The 17,038-nt window shown below is 49.3% G+C and overlaps 4 protein-coding genes across 4 annotated transcripts; 1 reads left to right on the top strand and 3 right to left on the bottom strand.

Annotated features, from left to right (window-relative positions):
* Positions 1 to 51: 51 nt before the first annotated feature.
* Positions 52 to 774, bottom strand: FPOAC1_001276 (uncharacterized protein; the record flags this gene model as incomplete). Its single annotated transcript, XM_044845881.1, has 1 exon — positions 52 to 774. The coding sequence occupies one exon, from the start codon at positions 772 to 774 to the stop codon at positions 52 to 54; it is 723 nt and encodes a 240-aa protein (XP_044711797.1).
* Positions 775 to 1,081: 307 nt separating this feature from the next.
* FPOAC1_001275 (uncharacterized protein) lies at positions 1,082 to 2,497 on the bottom strand (the record flags this gene model as incomplete). The annotated part of the gene is made up of 3 exons (XM_044845880.1): positions 1,082 to 1,687; positions 1,740 to 2,232; positions 2,286 to 2,497. 3 exons carry the CDS (start codon positions 2,495 to 2,497, stop codon positions 1,082 to 1,084), a joined length of 1,311 nt encoding a protein of 436 aa, XP_044711796.1.
* Positions 2,498 to 3,204: 707 nt separating this feature from the next.
* FPOAC1_001274 (uncharacterized protein) lies at positions 3,205 to 4,878 on the top strand (the record flags this gene model as incomplete). Its single annotated transcript, XM_044845879.1, has 2 exons — positions 3,205 to 3,232; positions 3,290 to 4,878. 2 exons carry the CDS (start codon positions 3,205 to 3,207, stop codon positions 4,876 to 4,878), a joined length of 1,617 nt encoding a protein of 538 aa, XP_044711795.1.
* A 252-nt stretch (positions 4,879 to 5,130) lies between these two features.
* FPOAC1_001273 (uncharacterized protein) lies at positions 5,131 to 8,133 on the bottom strand (the record flags this gene model as incomplete). Its single annotated transcript, XM_044845878.1, has 2 exons — positions 5,131 to 7,886; positions 7,938 to 8,133. The coding sequence occupies 2 exons, from the start codon at positions 8,131 to 8,133 to the stop codon at positions 5,131 to 5,133; spliced, it is 2,952 nt and encodes a 983-aa protein (XP_044711794.1).
* Between the last annotated feature and the right edge of the window lie 8,905 nt (positions 8,134 to 17,038).

Genomic DNA, 17,038 nt, shown 5'->3' with positions numbered 1-17,038 from the left:
TGACTCCCAATGCACAAATGACTACAACAGAGGGTATATAAATATGTATCATTACCTACGCATTGCCTGTCCGGGAGCGGCATTAAAACGCTCTTCACGCTCTGTCATAAACATGACCTGGATCCAATACTCCTTGGCATCCGGGTCCCAAAAAGCGAACTGTTTGTCCTCGCGCTTATCGAGCTCACGCGCTGGGATCTTGAAACCCACAGTCTCGTAGGGCTCGGCGGCGACGAGTAGATACTGGAAGTTCTTGTCGGGCTCCTCGATGTGCTGGGTGAAGGCATTCATGACTTGCCACTTGGGCGATGTCTCTGGTGTTGCGTCGGGGTACTGGAGCTGGAAGAGCAGACCCTGCTGTCGAGAGACTGGGTCGCGAATCTTTGTGATCTTGTATCCTGGGCGACCGATCTTGACGATGTTACGACGCTGAGCAAAGCCTGCGCCTGTGACACCGATGGGAAGGCCAGTAGCTGGGTCAACGGCACCCTGACGGCCCTCCTTCTGCTCGCGGGCAGCGCGACGGGCGAGGTTGGTCTGATGCTTCTTTCCTTGAGTATGGGCGAGATAGGAACCGTCATTTTGGTGGACGGTAAGACACAGACGGCACTCGAATGATCCGACGTGGTTCTTGAAGAAGTAAGGGTCCTTGTCGAGGTCGATGGTCTCGAGGGCGAGCTTGCGAAGACGTTCGCGACGGTCGGCGTTTGTGGCGGATTGAGAAGCGACACCACCACCGCCAAATTTAGAGCCAGCACGATTTTGGAAATCCATCGTGGTTTAGGCAAATGCGATGAGATGAGGGTGAGTATTATTGGAGGTTGGGTCGAGGCCGATATGCGCAAAGCTGAGATGAAAAGAAAAGCGCGGTTGTATGTGTAAAGGATGAATATACTAGAATAGGTACTATCAAGTCGGACTGGGTTACTGAGATAAAGAATTATGTGGAGATTTTTAAAGTGCGCCAGACCAATTAGCGCTTAGAATTGTACCTATACTTCGATTACACCCCTTCGACATGACAACCGACTCTTGACATTCTTGGACAGGTAAAGAAAGATAAATAGAATAGTAATTGGTTCTAGAGCTTCACGAGGTCTGCATGCTTGGATGCCCACGCCTCAACACAGTTGACAAACCTGTCAAACTCAGCTACTGGTGTTCCAAGCACAAGAGCAATGAACCCTCTACGGACAATCCAAAATCTTTCTTCCATCATCTCAAACCAAAAGAGATCTCTCAAAGTATCAATCTCTTCAACCTCTCCTGAACGTACAATTATGCGATCACCGTGCGTGGTGAAATGCACTCCCATGATTGTACCAATACCGGTAAAGACTACTCTTGTACCCTCTGTTACTGCATTGAGCCGTTCCCTGAGCTCGTCACCAAACTTTGTAAACTCGATTGCGACTTCAGCCGTATAGATCTTGGTCAACCCGGCATACCCAGCGTGCGTTACCAGAGTGTTATTGTTGAAAGTGCCAGAGTGGGAGAGGGCATTTGGAGATCGAGGATCGAACGCCGCCATGATGTCCGCTCTACCGCCGAAAGCCCCAAAAGCAAGACCTCCGCCGAGATATTTGCCAAAAGTCTTGAGATCTGGCTCGAGGCCTCTAAGTTCCGAGATGCCTCCACTAGAAAGACGGGAAGTCATGACTTCATCCATGATGAATAGGACACCAGCCTGCTCGTTGTCAGTACAAACCCACATTGTGACTTGAGTAGATAGAACTCACCTTGGCAGCAATTTCTTGTATACGTTGAAGAAATTCAGGCATCCCTGGCAGGCCACCACCAGAGCCCTGCATCCCTTCTATCAATACAGCAGCGACGCCGTCACTCTCGATGGCAGCACGAGCACTATCAATATCGTTATACCTGGCTACTATCCAGTCATCCATGTCCACATTGTTAGCCTCTGGCTTCTCTCCCTTGAAACCAATGACCGCGCCGTGATAGCCTCCACTGAAAGTCACTACTCTTCTCTTCTTAGTAAACGCTCGCGCAGCTGCTAGAGCATGGATGTTGGCCTCGGTACCCGAGTTGCAGAAGCGAACATGTTCAAGATTGAAACGATTACAAATCTCGCGCGCGAATACTTGCTCTTGCGCTGTGTTGCCGCCTACATTCATGCCTACATTGTCCAACACGTGTCTAATCGCCGACATGATGACGGGATTGGAGTGTCCATAGAGAGCGGCCGTGAATTCCCCAGTCAGATCTGTATATCTGTATTGATTTTGAGCCCAAGCTATGTTGATTCAATTCATTGGACCACTTACACATGCCCATCTTCAGACGTAACCTCATGCCCTTGACCAGACTTGATGACGACTGGGAAAGGGCTCGCGTGAAGAACAGTTCTTGTGTTGCCGCCTGGCATTGACTTGATAGCTTCTTCATGCAAAGCCTTGGATCTTGGGTTGCGTGCAACATATCGATCTATGGCAGCGTCGAGTTTCGACTGAACTCGCTGGGTGAGTTCTGAAGACATAACTGCTGTATTCGATGAAGGCAAATTATAATGTGATAGCTTAAAGATTCAAGTGAAGAATGATAGAGATTTGCTTGGGTTTTCAATCATGTTGTAGTCGGTCAATGTCATAAGTATAGTGTCTTTCGCATCTCGGAATAAAGTGCCATCGACAGTGATAGCGACATTGGTGAATGATAGTACAAGCAAGAGTAGGTTAGTAGTTTTCGGGTTCCTAGTATCGGGTTTCGGGTTTGGTTCCGTCCAAGTCCAGTCATCCAACAACAACAACAACAACAGCTTCTAGGCCTGCAGATATTTACTATTCTGACCAGGCTTTGATATCTGTATATGTATTTATGAATTGTTTTGATACTTCTTCAATCAGCGTGATATACCACATTTCCTCAAGACAACATATAGTTAGTTACCTGTGTCAATCAAAGGTACCGTGGAGTTAAGAAACCACAACAACACTGACTATTCCAGTCATTTTTGGAAGAATTTTATGCAGTAACTAACTCCAAATAACCAAGTGATGGGGGGGATACAGGCACAAATAAACAAACGGCTTGAATGTGATAGAGACATTCCGTAGGTACGTACTTGTCCAAAGCGGGGAGAAAGGCGGTCTGAAAAATAAATCGGCAGAATGAAGCCATCCCACTTAATTTTTCAAACTTTTGGTCGAGGTTCTTCATAGACATAACCAAGTCAGAAATTTCAAAATGGCCGGCTCAATCACCAAACCCAAGAGTAAGTCGCTAATTCACCTGGTACTACTCAAATAAATTCATTTTTAACATCTTGTAGAGCCCAAGTCCAAGCGAACTCCCGTTCGTCTTCGCCACAAGATCCAAAAGGCTTCCGCCGCAAAGCAAAAGAAGGAGCGCAAGCTCGCAAAGAAGAACCCAGAATGGCGAACGAAGCTAAAGAAGGATCCCGGTATCCCTAACCTTTTCCCATACAAGCAACAGGTGCTGGAAGAGATAGAATCCAATAGAATCAGGAAGGCAGAGCTGGCGCAAAAAAGAAAGGAAATGATCAAGGCCGCAAAGACTGGCACCACCGACGATAATGCCATGGCCGGCGTTCAAGACGACGATGCTGATCAGATGGAGGAGGACGGCGTGGACGGCGATATTGACGAGTCAAACCCCATGGCTGCTCTTATCGCGAGTGCTCGCGCTGCCGCCGCTACTTATGATCGCCAGTTGGCCGACGACGACATGGACGAGGATGACGATAGTGATTCCGACAATGACCACGGCCCTGAGATGTCAATTGGGGAGGCCTCTTCAAGGAAGACTTATGACAGGGTCTTCAAGCAGGTTGTCGAGCAAGCTGACGTCGTCCTTTACGTCCTGGACGCGCGTGACCCCGAGGGCACTCGTTCTCGCGAGGTTGAGCGCCAGATCATGGCCTCTCCAGAAAAACGTTTAATCCTCATTATCAACAAGTGCGATTTGATTCCTCCCAAGGTTCTCCGAGACTGGCTTGTCTACCTACGCCGCTACTTCCCTACCCTGCCTCTCCGAGCCTCTGGCGCCGCTCCCAATGCACACACTTTCAACCACCGCGACTTGACTGTTCAGAGCACCTCTGCTACACTCTTCAAGGCCCTCAAGAGTTTCGCCGCTAGCCGACAACTCAAGCGTGCTGTTTCCGTCGGTGTTATCGGTTACCCCAATGTGGGCAAGAGCTCAGTCATCAACGCTCTTCTTTCAAGGATGAGCGGAAAGGGCGGCAGCTCTTCAAAGGCCTGCCCTGCCGGCGCAGAGGCTGGCGTTACCACGAGCATTCGATCAGTCAAGATTGACAGCAAGCTTACTCTTCTCGACTCTCCCGGTGTCGTCTTTCCCTCGTCCTCCTCGACACAGTCTGCCGGCCTTGTCTCCCTCAAGAACGCCACCGAGGCACATGCTCATCTCGTCCTTCTCAACGCCGTTCCTCCCAAGCAGATCGACGACCCTGTCCCTGCTGTCACCCTTCTCCTGAAGCGCCTTTCTGCTTCTCCTGACCTCATGCAGAAACTCACAAATGTCTACGACATTCCTGCCTTGCTACCTAACCGTGCTGACGGCGATTTCACGACCGATTTCCTTGTTCAGGTCGCCCGCAAGCGAGGTCGTTTGGGTCGCGGTGGCATCCCCAACCTTCCTGCTGCCGCTATGACAGTTGTTACTGACTGGCGAGACGGTCGCATCCAGGGATGGGTTGAGCCTCCTGTCCTTGCCGTCGGGTCTACAGCCACCGCTGCCAAGTCATCCATCAAGAACGCTGGCGAGGATGAGGTCGCCCCTGATCAGAAGCAGATTGTCACCGAGTGGGCTGCTGAATTCAAACTCGAGGGTCTCTGGGGCGACAACAGCGCCGACGTCGACGAGGCAATGGAGCAGTAAAGAGAATAAGGAGAAAGCTTTTTGGCGGTTTATTGGCAAAATTGACGGACGATTTCACACGAGTTCTTCACTGGAAAGTTTGGCGTTTCAAGGATGGCTGTTAGAACGGTTTAGATCCGTGCATATACATTCGTAAAATAAAAAAAAACTATCTGTCTACCCAAAAACTCCTGCATGGTTTCCATCACCAAGTGACTCGTAGATTATGCATTATGCCGTATACCTCCTATCAAAATCAACTTTTTGTCTTGTCTATGCTTCGATCAACTCCATCTTGACACCCCGCTTGCCGGTCATCTCATCCTTCTCATCACGGACTCTAACCCTGACCTTTTGGAATAGTTCGACCTTGATCTCTCGGCTTCCCTTGGTGGTAAGTGTGTAAGTCTCAGCATCGTACTCAGCTTCTGGCTCGGACTCAGCGAGATCCCTCAGCCGGATCAGACCCTCAGTACCAAAGCGTGGAACAAGGACGACGAAGCCGTTACTGAAAATCTTCATAACGAACGCATCTTCCTCAGCGACCTTGCCCTTGAGAGCTTGTCCGACGTAGTAGGCAATACTGGCACGACCTGCCATTTGGGCATTGCGATGCCTTACGTTAATGTTCTTGCAGACGGCCTCGAGGCGTCCTCGGCTACGAACGTTAGGGTGAATGGCTTCGTAATCAATGGCGGCGGCAAGCTGTCGATGTGCCAGCAGATCGGCGTAACGACGAATGGGAGATGTAAAATGAGTGTAAATCTCTGACGCAAGACCGTAATGGCGGAACTCGGGATAGGCTTGGGTACCAGAGCAGAAATACTCGGCGCTCATCATGCAACGAGTCGCCATAATACGCACAAGAGTGTTGAAGAAGGGCTCGTTAGGGTCAACACATCGATCCAGAGAATCAGCAAGAGCCTTGCTGGAATCAGTGCGCAATTCCATACCGCGCTTGGTGCGCAACTGGTTCGACAACTCGTCGAAGTTGGTTTTCGGAGGAGCGCCGTGGCGACGCAGAATAGCAGTTTGAGGGAAGGCCTCGTAGATCTTGGCCGCGACGCTGATGTTGGCGAAAAGCATGAACTCTTCGACAAGGGAGTTGGTGTCAAGAAGCTGCTTCGTCTTGACATCAATAGGGTCAGACGTCTCGGATTCAGTCTGCACCTTGACTTCTGGGGAAGAAAGGCTCAACGCACCAGCCTCCATTCGCTTCTTCTTGAGTTTCTTGGAGAGCATCAGGAGCATGCGCATACCCTTAGTAAGATCGTCCTGCTGGGAATCATCGTCTATTCGTAATTGGGCCTGTTCGTAGCTGAAAGCTTCTCGTGATTTGATGACAGACTTTGTGAAGCGAACATTGACGATGTCAGCATTGTCATTCAACTCCCAGAGTACAGAAAATGCAAACCGCTCAACATAAGGCTTGAGCGAACACAGATCTGTACCTAGCAGAGGAGGAAGCATGTCAATACGCTTGTCCACTAGATAGACAGTGGTACCTCGGATACTGGCTTCAGTATCCATGGCGTTGGCGGGCTTGACAAAGTTGGAGACGTCAGCAATGTGGACACCAACTTCATAGTTTCCATTAGGTAGTTGTTTGGCATGAAGGGCATCGTCGATATCCTGACAACCAACAGGATCAATACTGCAGATAAGGAGGCCTCGAAGATCCTCTCTCTGCCTCCAACCAGGATCGTCCATGCTTGTGGGCACTCTCCAGTCGTGTCCCTCTTTGGGAAGGCAGTCCAACACAGTCTTGGGGAATGGTCGATACTGAACATCCCACTCAAGCAATAGAGCTTCAGTCTCGGCAGACTTGGTCTCTAGCTCACCCAAAGACCGCACGAAGTGTCCAATAGGATGCCTGGAGTCACGCTCCCAACCATCAATGGTTACTAAGAGACGTTTGCCGAGGAGATCGGCTACCTGCCGTGTACGGAGACGAATCTTTGGAATCTTTTTGTCCATGGGGATGAGGAAGACGCTGTCTTGCTTGCGACCTTGGCTAGAAGCCCTGCTCGCCGACGAAGGGTCAATATGGCCAACGTATTGACGCCAGTTACGCTTGACTACACCAACAACCTTGGCTGTGGGCTGGGGCTTGCTCTCGGAAGCGCTCTTCTGGGTCTTCTTGACCTGTTCCTGAAGGGCTTTACGCTCCTTTTCCGAGACAAAATCTTGGCTCTCTTCCACGTCTGCGTTTTCATTCTTGGTGATGGTATCCTCCTCAATAATTTTGGTTGAAGGCTCTTTCCACTGATCTTCAGGAAGAACCTCGACGACTACAAGGTCGCCATCGACAGATCGGTTAATGTTTTCGCGACCAAGAATCAGGAGAGGTTTTGGAAATGCTGGAACTTTGATAGAACCCTCGAGATAGTTGTATGGTGAGACGTTGAAGATGCCCTGGTGCATCAAACCGGCTTTGACTCCAGTCATCATTTTCGACAGGGTAAAATATTCGGGGTAGAGCATCTGGCCTTGCGTCTTGAATGATCCTTGGTTTTGTGCCTCTGCCACCATATCGAGGAGCCTATCACCGTCCTCAAGACTGCCCACGTAGTCCCTTAGAGAGGATGCGTGAAGCCCGTCCTCTCTAGCTTTGCGAAGGTTTTCCCGATCATCACTAAGCATTACAACCGCTGGAACCCTTTTCGCATTTGTGCTGGCAAGATGCTCGCCGTACCATTTGACAGCCTGCCTGACAGCCCTATCATTACGATCGTTGACGCTCTCCTTCGTTTCTCGGTGAACAAATGTCTCAAGCCTGAAATCGTTAAAAAAGACGTAAAACCGCTTGTCCTCGCTTTTCGTGAGCCCTACTAGGCGGTTGTAGAGAGGCAGTGATCGATTTCGCAGTTCCTCGAGCACTGTTTGCAAGATGATCACGTCATAAAAGGCCGAGCTCTGCTCAAAGAGATCCATCGCGTTTAGCAATGCGTTAGTATCAGGTACTAGATAATGACCCTGAGGGAAAGCCTTAGTGCCCGCAGGCTTGTCCGAGAGGACGAAAGATTGAGCTATAATGAATATTAGTGAACTGTAGTACGGAATTGTCAAGAGCTTGTTACCTTGTTGTGCGGCATTCCTGGGAACGTCCTGAAGACAAGCCCTGCAAAGCTTCGAAGAGCAAGGAATATCCGTTCGTAGGTAGACTTCTCTCACAATTTTCTGCACTTTGCCACTTCTAGTTGAGCGAACATAAACCTTGCTTGAGATATTTGAAGCCAGCGGATCGGAATCGGTTGACCGTTTTAAGCTCGCCATCTTTGCTTGATTATTCCTTCAAGGATGTAGTAAGTTGATGGGCAAGTAGGTAGGTATGATGAAAAGACTCTTGGTTGCAAAGCATTCGAGTCGACGATAGTGGGTCCATCTATCGATAACAGATAAGCCTGTGATCTCCATCACATGACTTTAGGTCACGTGTCTGCGGACAACTTCAGGGAACTTTCTCTCGTAGACCTTTTCTGTTAATTGTATTGTTCTTTCCAGATCTTGTGAAATAAGATATGAAACCCGCGATATTTGTTTCTAAAACTCTTCGCTGATTCTCCAACGGGAAGTTGTGCGCTCTTGGTGATGCATTTTCGCCCATGCCCTGCTCCGCCTCTTTATCCGACACGACTTGCACGTCGTTGGTTCAATAGAACTCGCTACTTCACCAACAAGATAACATGCTTGCCATAGCTTTTGAACTACCTATTGAGAGGGTATATTAATCAAAGAGATACTCTCGAAATAGATCATGAGGGGCTCATCAGTTAACAACAAAGCCGCCCAGTCTCTTACAGCAGCCACACCGAGGGACTGCAAACATGTTGCACTCTTCTTTCAAGATGTCACGGACGACTAAGTACATAGACACCAAAAGCGGGTAAAAACACTATATGTGAATATTTGTATATTTATCGTACGCAATTATGCATCCCTGGCTCGTACCCAGTATCTGGATGCAGTGACGCGGGTTTCAAGGTTTCTTACATTATTTGCATCGAGCCGAAGTACACTACTTATCCAATTCAACAGAGATTCCGACAGATATTTATTCGGAAGATTTGTTCGTTTTGAATACCAACTTTTGCGGCGCTGCCAATAAGAACGAAATGCGCTCTCGTCGATGCACACTTGTGTCGCAGTCCACCGAAAGCCATGCTGGGACGCAGTACTGACGAGTCCAGTGAGCATCTCTATCCTTTATGACTGCCGGAGTCCGAGTTCGGCACCAGAGTTCTGGTTAACAAACCAAGAGAGATGCTATAGCATGGTCGAGATCGACAATGGAACCTGTGAGCAGCATGACTACTTCGTCATCATCACGGCCAATACTGCATATCCTAACACAGCTTCTTCGATGCTCAAAAATGTAACTTTTGGTCAGGTTTTCTAATTACCAACACATGCTGCTATGGGTGGTGATTTGTCACAGTCGAGAAACTGCTGATACAATAAACAATCTCAGCCCGGCATCGAGTCCTTAACGAAGCCCATCCCGAGGCAAGCTAGGATGATTCGAAGAATTACCCGTATGCCTAGCGATGCAAACCACAGATAGAAGTATCCCATGGAGACTGCAACCCCCCAGTCCTAACTAGGCCATCAAGTGATTCACTTCAGGCAGTGGCCCTTGAGAGGCCATCGCCAGTCCCGACGGTATTGTCGTCAGAGACCTACGATCCGACTATTTTCACGATTGCAGTTTATAGCCGCCAAAAATCCATTGTCGGGGATAATGAAAAAGCAGCACGTTACAAGGATGGCTTTCACAAAATGAACATTGCCAGGGCATATCTGACAATATGTTGGTGCTACTCAGATTGTCTTTAGACTGTGAACAGGAACACGCAACCAGCTAAGGCGCTTCTGAAATTGCAGACTAGGATTATGATCTATGCATTCTTGATAGACCTCGTCACACTTGAAATGGTTTGGCAAGTACAGCATCAGACATCCCGTAGTTTCTAGATTATTGAATGTCCACCATGATATTGTCCTCGGCGTTGTCAGCATCGGTAATATTGCTTGCAGATATGGTCTGCGGCCGGTGAGCAGAACCCTAGGAGGAGCGTGCCGATCCATGTGATGGGAAGGGGTAGCAGCAGGCTGCTGTATTAGGAAACGCATGATGTCGGGTACTGCTAGGCCCGGTGGTCTGCTTGAGTGTGTATGCGGCACGTTGGAGAAGAGCCAACCAGGTCGTATCCAGCGTCCATCAAAAGCTCACAACCATACCTGAGAAAATCGAACAAGTCGACGGCCTGCCTGAAGATAGACGTTCTTTTCATTTGAATCGAAAAGTACCTTCTGTAACTTTGTGAAAGGCTGAAGGCCAGCGTACGCCGCTTTGCTCTCGGATCACATCTTTGCAGCGTGGCGCTTGTCAGAAGGATGACTAGCAATAACAGGCAACCTTGGATTCCTGCCTTGACGACAAATGATGGATTTGTGATAAACGAAATACTCTTGTGCCACAAAATGGAATTTAACCACTCGTGAGGACGAATCGAAGGAGCTTCGGAATAAGAGTCATAAGCACCACTGCGCTAATATTAACAATCATCTTAGCAGCAAGCATATGATGGAGAACAGGGGTCTGACCCGGGTGTGAAGCTATTGGAATGAGGACCGAGACGAGACAAACGCCTCTTGTTGGTAGCAAAGAATCGGCCGCACGGACTGATGTGATTGGTTTCGTACTCGCAAGTCAGCCAAAGGTCGAAGTAGTCAAGCGTCACAAGACAGTGAGCCGAGTACAAGTTTGCAAGGATAATGCATCAGCATGATGCAATAGGGACCCGGATTTATGGAGAAGGTCGTTGACTCAAGCATTGTCAGCGGGCTAGAAAGACAATGGCGACTCAGTTGTTGAAAGAATTAAGGAACTGCACAAAGTGACAATAATGCAGCCAAACACAGCGGGAGGCTAAATTATACCTTTGCTCCAAAACAAAACCAATACTGGCGAGGGTGGAAACGCAGCCACCTAGTGGTGATTTTCCACAAGGGATTAAGCCGAGGCGAAGAGACTGGGGTTCGTTCGGTGCCGGCAAGGTTTTGAGCGGATCAGCTCATATACGACGTCTACCGGCGATCTACAAGCGAGATTTTTACGTTACGGATTAAGGCAGGTACTGAGCTTGAAGGCTCGTGTTAGGGCGCCTTTGACGTGGTCTACGGCTGAGGGACAGATTAGTAACAAAGACCAATGAAATCAGACAAGAGATCTGTGACACGAGCATCGGAAAATGGCGAACAGGAGGAGGCTTACCGAGATGACAACGGCCCCAAGGCTGATGTGGTCTGGAATAAAAAGCCGCGGCGGGACAAGCAGATAAGTCAAAGGGACGGCGGGCGATCCAAGGAGGTCCCACTTCGCTGATAGGCGGGACCTGTGGTGTCTGCGTTTAGTCTGGCGTGCAAAGCACCTGTGAGTCGCTGGATTAGACTCATTAGAGCCAAGGGTGGATAGAGAGCTGAGCATCACGAGGGGCCGCGCGGGGCAGAGTTGTCTCGCAGTTTTAGGAGGTGATGGGCCATGCATTCTCGCGTATCTCGCCTGCAACGTTAGTCAACCCAGGGCGGAGACAGAGACTCTGGGGTGAAAGTTGGACTCACAGTGCATGCCCCGGGGAGCACGAAGATCGGGGACTTGGATCTTGACCTTTTTCTTTTTCTTTTTGGAACACTCGCATGGTTGGCATAGCGGGTCACTTTTTGGTACCTAGAGACGCAGACTGGCACTGGCAGCGGTAACGATATCCTTAGCCTTTCGAGTATCTCACTGGAAATGGCATTTTTAGGTTCCATGATTGACATGTTGATATGGAGGAGAGTCACAGAGCGGGAACGTGTGAGTGACTGAGTGTGTGTGTGTGTGTGTGTGGGCGGGCAGGCGATGGCCAGGCGGCGGTGGATAATGAACGAGGGTTGGGATGCGAATTGGTGTGGTCTGGGGTTTTGGGGGCGATCGTTCCCGCACCTCCCCTCCTAGCCTCCATCCATCCTCCTTTGTCTATCATTTACTTTCGGCTGCTGACTACTATGTAGGTATGTATTTGCTTTGTTAGATATCAGTTGTTTGACGGATATCTCAAGCCAGACCCTGAACGCGATTTGCTTTCAGCATGTTCTCCGCGACAGCGCATGTTGCATCTACAAGCAACGGTAATGACAAACTTTGTCGTTTCCTCGGTTTAGCGGAACATGTCCGTGCTGGTTCCATGGTTCTGGGGTTACGGGTTGATCGACTCGGCTGAGCCAAACACCGATTCGCAACGTTGATTAACTACAGGTGGGTTCCTTGTAAGTGGCTGTCCAAATTTAGCGCTTCCATCGTTTCTATCTCTGTTAAAATGATTGAGCGTTTCTCTCAACTCTTTATGGATTTATGATTCGCTTTTACGATCCATCATTCGGGAAGAGCTAGGCTACGAAACCATCGACTACTATTTTAATCAATGGTCAGTATCCCATCACCTGCTCTCTCTGATGAACCTTACACTACAAATGTTCCACAAATCGATACCAACCAAAAGTTCAGGGTTCTGTGTCTCGGTGGGTAATGCACGTCATGAAGAGAGACATTCATTCATGGAGGAAATGTGATAAGCTCGAACTGACAGAAAAGAAGACAGCAACTATTGACTCAATGGCGTTCTGTTTTTGCATGATGCTAAAGTGAGACTACTTCACAGGCATGCGATGTGGGTCAGACGCTGGTAAACGCACAATATGAGACACATATCACGGGCCAAAAAAGGTGAGACATAAGACGCAACACGGCATTTAAAGGGTTTCTTGTGCGAGACTTGGACTGACACTTCGGTGAGCATTGTCCTAGATCGCACTGACCCTGGCCTGACCGAGAGATGCAAATCATATTGACGACAATGAAGCTAAGGTAGGTAGGTAGGTAGTCGAGCTTGGACGGCTTTCACTGCATTTGTTTTAACAGCACATGAACGGGTACTTTAGTTATAAAGTGCCCAACTTAGAAAGACACTGCTCCCAAGTTTGTAGTCAGAAGCTGAACATGACCCATGTGTTATGTACTGTACTGTCGGAAAGAAAATGCTTCATTATTGACGAAGCTCTGCGGCGCAGCAAAAGCAACATGGTTTCATGTCGTTGAAGAAGAGCTGCTAGCAATGTAATGGAATCTGCATGCAGTTAGCACTGCGACGGACTCTGTACCCCCGGACAAAAGAAAGTAACAAAGGGCGCTTGCGCAGCAGTACGGCACGCCCTCCACCCCCAGTCACAGAGAATGGAACACATACATACATAGACCACAGCACGGTGCAACAATCAGACCCGGTGTAGCGGGTCAGAGGCAGCGAGGCTCTTAATCGACCTCAACTATCGACATCAATTCAAGTACTTGACTGCGGAACTATTGATAGGATAGAAAACAATTGACGTGGATTTAGTTTCGGAACAACCTCAATCGATGACAGGCCCCGGCGTACTAAAGTATTTAGATATGTCTTATTCGCAGGTTTGGGTCCATCTCGAAACTACCTAGGTGCTTGGTTTAGTGGATGGATCTGTCGCAGAGGATTACACCAAAAGGACCACTCGAATGCCATCTGCAGGCTTTCAAGAAACGGTTTGCATCATTTTACAAACGCAGCAAGTTTCTTCCCGTTGCAGTGAAAAGAGTTTTGTCCTATATACAACTCATAATATAGGCTACTATAATCAAACCGAAACAGCCATCATCGACATGTTTCTGATACCAGCCCAATGCCCATTCTTGACATTAGTTACTGACTGACATCCGAGACTAAACCATGGATTTTGGCCTACAGTACCAGGACTAAGTTTACATACCGTGGGGTTCAGCCGTTAGGCTATTTCCTGGTTTGGGTTTTGCTTTCTTTGGGACCTCGCTCAATAGCCTTGCTCGATGACATTTCACTGCCCGAGAGACTGGTCAGAGAATCGCTGAGTTATAGCCAAAGCTGAACTAAGAGGGGACCTAGTGATGCTGATGATGCGGACGTTGATGTATGCGTCTATCCTAGGAAGTTGGACCATGTTGTTTTGAATCTCGTACATAACTACTAAGGTAATGTCAATCAACGACTTCTTATCTTGGAAACGTTGTCTTTACATGCTGTCCTTAACCCGCCGGTGCCGCCTACACCGCATTCCCTGTCGCCTTTGAACGACAATATCACCACCACCATCATCATCATTGTCTTCACAAAACTCGAGTCCGCCTTGACCTTGACCTTGACCTCGTTGACTACTCTTGCTCACTGTGTCTGACCCTTCAATATATAGAGACACGCCCATCTACTCCTGGAACCAACCACAGTCCTCATTCCCCTGCTCTTTTAGCCTTGGTCTTGTCCATCACCTTGGCTTGACTCCCCACTCGCATCCCCCCTCCCCCGGGCTTGCGCCATCTCAGCCAACCATCCTTCGTCATCCGTCTCCCTCAATCGCGCCGTCTTTCCAACGGTAAACCCTTCTCCCCTCCCCTCCACTCCATCTTCTTTGATATCCCAGCAGCCTTCTACTGGACGAACCGCACATACGTCCCACTCCCTCCTACTCTTCCTCCTCTCCTCCATCATCGTATCCTACCAAGCAAGGCCGGGGACCATCCGCACCTACAATAAACCATCCATCTATCTGATCTGTCTATCCATCTGTCTATCAAACAACCGCCTCGCCCAGACTGGAAGTACAGTCGTTAAACATCGTCGGCACCATCAGTATCTTGTGTCGCTCATTACACGACCAACAGCTTCGTTTCACCCTCAGTCGCATGTGGCATACTATTATCCCTCATCTTTCACATCACCACCACCTTGAGCGGCAAACAGAAGCATCAGCAGAGCTGTGTCTTCCATGCGCCTGTTTGTTCTTGGTTTGAATATTGAATTCCAAACAGTACACCACACGCGCGCGCGCGCACCAGGTGCATCTCTTACAGCATCTATAGAGCACAACAAGTATCAACGTCCATTGCCTGTCTAAATCCTCTCACTCGACTCGCGATATGCCATATCGTTGATTGCGAATCTTTGTTGCTGCCTCCTCATCACATATCTCACTCAACAATTCAACTGGGCCATCCCCCAGCCCGCATGCGCTGTTCTCTTACAAAGAGCGCACACACTATCATATCATATCGTATCCCTCCCATCACATCACAGGCAGCGATCACATTGCATCGTATCGCGTTAACGTTGAACCACAAATTGCGCTACGTTTCGGTACGGTACAGCTTAGGCGCTAAATAGCCTCCGCTTTGGACGGAACGCTCGCTTCTTCAACCTCGTTTCTTCTCCACAACCACGCGCGGCGCCTCCTCTGTCGCATTATCTCATACTACACTGCATACCATACAGTGTATGTAGGACCTCTTGTGCGAGCGAGCGAGCAAGCAAGCAAGCAAATAGGTTACTATTACTGGCACGCAATCATCCGTATTGCAAACCATCAACTCATCTCACTCACTCTTTGGGGTTAAAGAGTCACTCACTCGCCTCCCGCTGACGCACCCCCTCCCCCCGCTGTGCCGCCGCCGCCGCCGCCTCTTCCTCCTCCTTTCTCTTCACTTCTTTTGGGCATTACGTTGGGTTTCTTTCTGACTCTTTGATCCTGAGATCCCTGGTATCATTTTGTGGACTCTTCTGCTTCTTGAACCATTTCAGCGTTACCTGATTGGATCCTTCCCTGTCTATCCCAGCTTGTTCTTACCCCTCCAAGAGTGCTTTTTTCTCCTAGCTTCCCGGTCCCAACGTCGCCACTTACAAGCAGGTGCGACTGGACTGACTGATTCCCAGATTTCCCAGTTACTACTGCACCTAAGGAAGGTACCTACCCACCTGTAGCTAGCTGCCTTTTAGCTGCGTGCACTAGTCTAGCTTGCTCCCCTCGCGCACACCATTTAGATTCAGCACGCAGTCCCGTCCCCTCCCACCTACCTGCCACCATACCATCTCTATCCCCATCCCCATCTCCATCTCCATCGTCCATCATTAACCCTCCATCCACCATCGGCTTTCCGCCATCACACACGCACACACCCGCTCCGTCGCATCGCAGCGCATCATAGCATCGTTTAACCATCCTGTTATCAATCAACGCGTATACTCGAGTATTCGACGACTTTGTCGAGTATTGTTTGTTACGCGAACGCTCTTTCGTCTCACTTGCGCGCTCTGCGCTGACTGATAGCTGCGCTTTGTTCGTGAGCCTCTTTTGACGTCGTCGTTGTCGCAGCCGTTGCACAACGCGATCCGCGTCTGCATCGCATACAGTTCCATCACCCGACCAAGGTAAACCCAGCGCACCTTTTTTTTTTCTCAATGTCTTGATTTTTCCTCTTTCGTTCGCTTGATTTTGGTACTTGCTTCTTGTCTTTGCTGCTATTTGTCTTATTCTATCTTGCTTCTTGCCTTGTTCTTCTTTATCTTTCGTCGCACGCCCATCCCGCCGCTACCGCGCACTTTGTCTGGATTGCAACGATCTTGTCTCGGTCTGGGTCATCTTCCGGCTGGAGTCCATGTCCCGGCCTGCGCTTGACTCCGAGCCAAGGCCTGGCTGGCCAAGTCTCACATCACAAGCCCAGGCAGGTTTTCCGCTTTGGTTCACCATATAATTGACAATTCGCCATTCACGACGCGCCTCCCTCTGGTTGCCAACCACGTGCGACTGACGTTGCCCTCCTTCTGCATCTTCTCCAACCCTTCAGCTTGCCAGCCCAAACATCTCAGGACACGTCGCTATCACCTTCCCGTGGTCGCAACTCTCCCTGTCCCCCGCTGGCTTGGTAGCTTTGCCATGTACTCCGCCCAGCAAACCGGTGCTGATAATGCGACAATCAATCCCGCCGCCCTCAGCTCGCCTAGTAAGTTCAATAACTCCATATCATTCTCCCCGTGGTCGCATCACCTCTGAGATTATTCATTTGCAATTCTGCGATATCGTCAGCATGCGCAAACTCCAATATCGTTGCGCGCAAACGCCATGATGAATACACTTGCCCCGCACTACGCCGCTCGTGTCCCTCCTCCGGGATATGCGCTTGCGCCACCTTTCATAACCATATTTTCGTTTCCCCATGGTCGAACGTGCTAACAGGCGTTGTAAAGTTATAGGTCTTTCACATCAACCACAACGCTCGCTCAAGCGCAGCCATTCTCCCGTACTT

Source organism: Fusarium poae, chromosome 1 (genome assembly GCF_019609905.1).
Source record: "Fusarium poae strain DAOMC 252244 chromosome 1, whole genome shotgun sequence".
In the NCBI taxonomy this organism is placed as follows: domain Eukaryota; kingdom Fungi; phylum Ascomycota; class Sordariomycetes; order Hypocreales; family Nectriaceae; genus Fusarium; species Fusarium poae.
This window is presented reverse-complemented; position numbering and strand designations above follow the sequence as displayed.